We start from the raw sequence: 1,152 nt of genomic DNA, 5'->3' as shown, positions 1-1,152 counted from the left end.
CCCCCCCCCCGGCCCCTCGCACCCCCCTCGCACACTCACCATGACCTGGAAGGGGCTGTTGGGGATGTGCTCGCCCCCGAAGCGCACGCAGATGACGTACTTGCCGGGCTGGGGGGCGGTGTAGAAGATGTCGAAGGTGCCGTCGGCGTTCTCCACCACGTCCACGTCCACCTCGGAGCCGTCGGGCGTGCAGACGGTGCAGGTCACCTTGCCCTTGCCCGCCGCCTTGGCGTCCACCGTGATCACCGTCTCCTCCCCGATCTGGATGGTGGGGCCGATGCCCGCCCCTGCAAAAAAGGGGGGGGTGACTGCCCGCCTCATGGCGGTGGCACCCCCAAACCGGCCCCACGGGTGGACGTGCGCCCTGCCGTGGGTCTCCGGCAGGCTCCGGTGCTGCCCACCCCCTGGGACGGCTGAAGGATCCCCCAAAGCTGGGGGGAACCCGAGCCCCCCTGGCAGGCTGAGCACGGGGAAAACTCATGCCATGTCACGGGGAGGGGGGAAATTAGGCATTAATGAGGCACAGACCTCCCCCATCCCACACCCAGGTAGTGACCTCTGCTCCGTGGGGGCAGCCAGGGACCCCGTAATGCCCCCGGACCCCCCAGCTCGCTGCCCTGTGTGGGGCCAGGGGTGCCCCCAGCAATAGGGGGGGGTCCCCAACTACAACAGGAGTGAGCCAGGGAACCCCCAAAGGTTCAAGCTACCGGCACGATCCCTCCCCCTGTTTAATGAGGTTTGAGGGATGCCCCACAATTAAGACAGGACCAAAAGGGGTCCCTGGTACTGGACTGAGGGGGACCCCCAAGAGCAAGCAGAATTGGGGGGGTCCACCCATGCTGAACGAGGTCTGGACCCCCCCAGTTAAAAGAGAACCCTAAAGGGTTAAAATGACACCTGGGGGGGCCCTGACAGTAAGTGAGGTCTAAGGGGGTCCCTCATCATTAAATGAGATTGGGGGGACCCCTTCCGTGATTTAAAGGAGAACACGGTGTGCCCCCAGTATTAAACGAGGCCCGAGGGTCTCCCAAAATTAGACCCTGGCCCCTCCTTCACGCCACTGCGGGAAAGGTCCCCGCTCGTCCACGGGGACGGGGGTAACTTTTGGGTGCGGGGAGGGGGTCACGCATGCGCCCCGACGCCAAGCGAGCC

General features: G+C 64.9%; 1 protein-coding gene across 1 annotated transcript in view; it reads right to left on the bottom strand.

Annotated features, from left to right (window-relative positions):
• Positions 1-1,152, bottom strand: part of LOC104835484 (filamin-A-like) — a gene marked incomplete at both ends in the record, with an annotated part of 19,239 nt that overhangs the window by 6,672 nt on the left and 11,415 nt on the right. The window contains one exon of the mRNA XM_010573474.1: positions 40-287. Coding sequence (XP_010571776.1) covers positions 40-287 — 248 coding nt within the window. The remainder of the gene's footprint in view (positions 1-39; positions 288-1,152) is intronic.

The sequence above is a fragment of the Haliaeetus leucocephalus genome, unplaced genomic scaffold (genome assembly GCF_000737465.1).
Source record: "Haliaeetus leucocephalus isolate CR32 unplaced genomic scaffold, Haliaeetus_leucocephalus-4.0 Scaffold393, whole genome shotgun sequence".
Taxonomy (NCBI): domain Eukaryota; kingdom Metazoa; phylum Chordata; class Aves; order Accipitriformes; family Accipitridae; genus Haliaeetus; species Haliaeetus leucocephalus.
The sequence above is the reverse complement of the archived record's forward strand: the minus strand, read 5'-3'. Positions and strand labels throughout refer to the sequence as shown.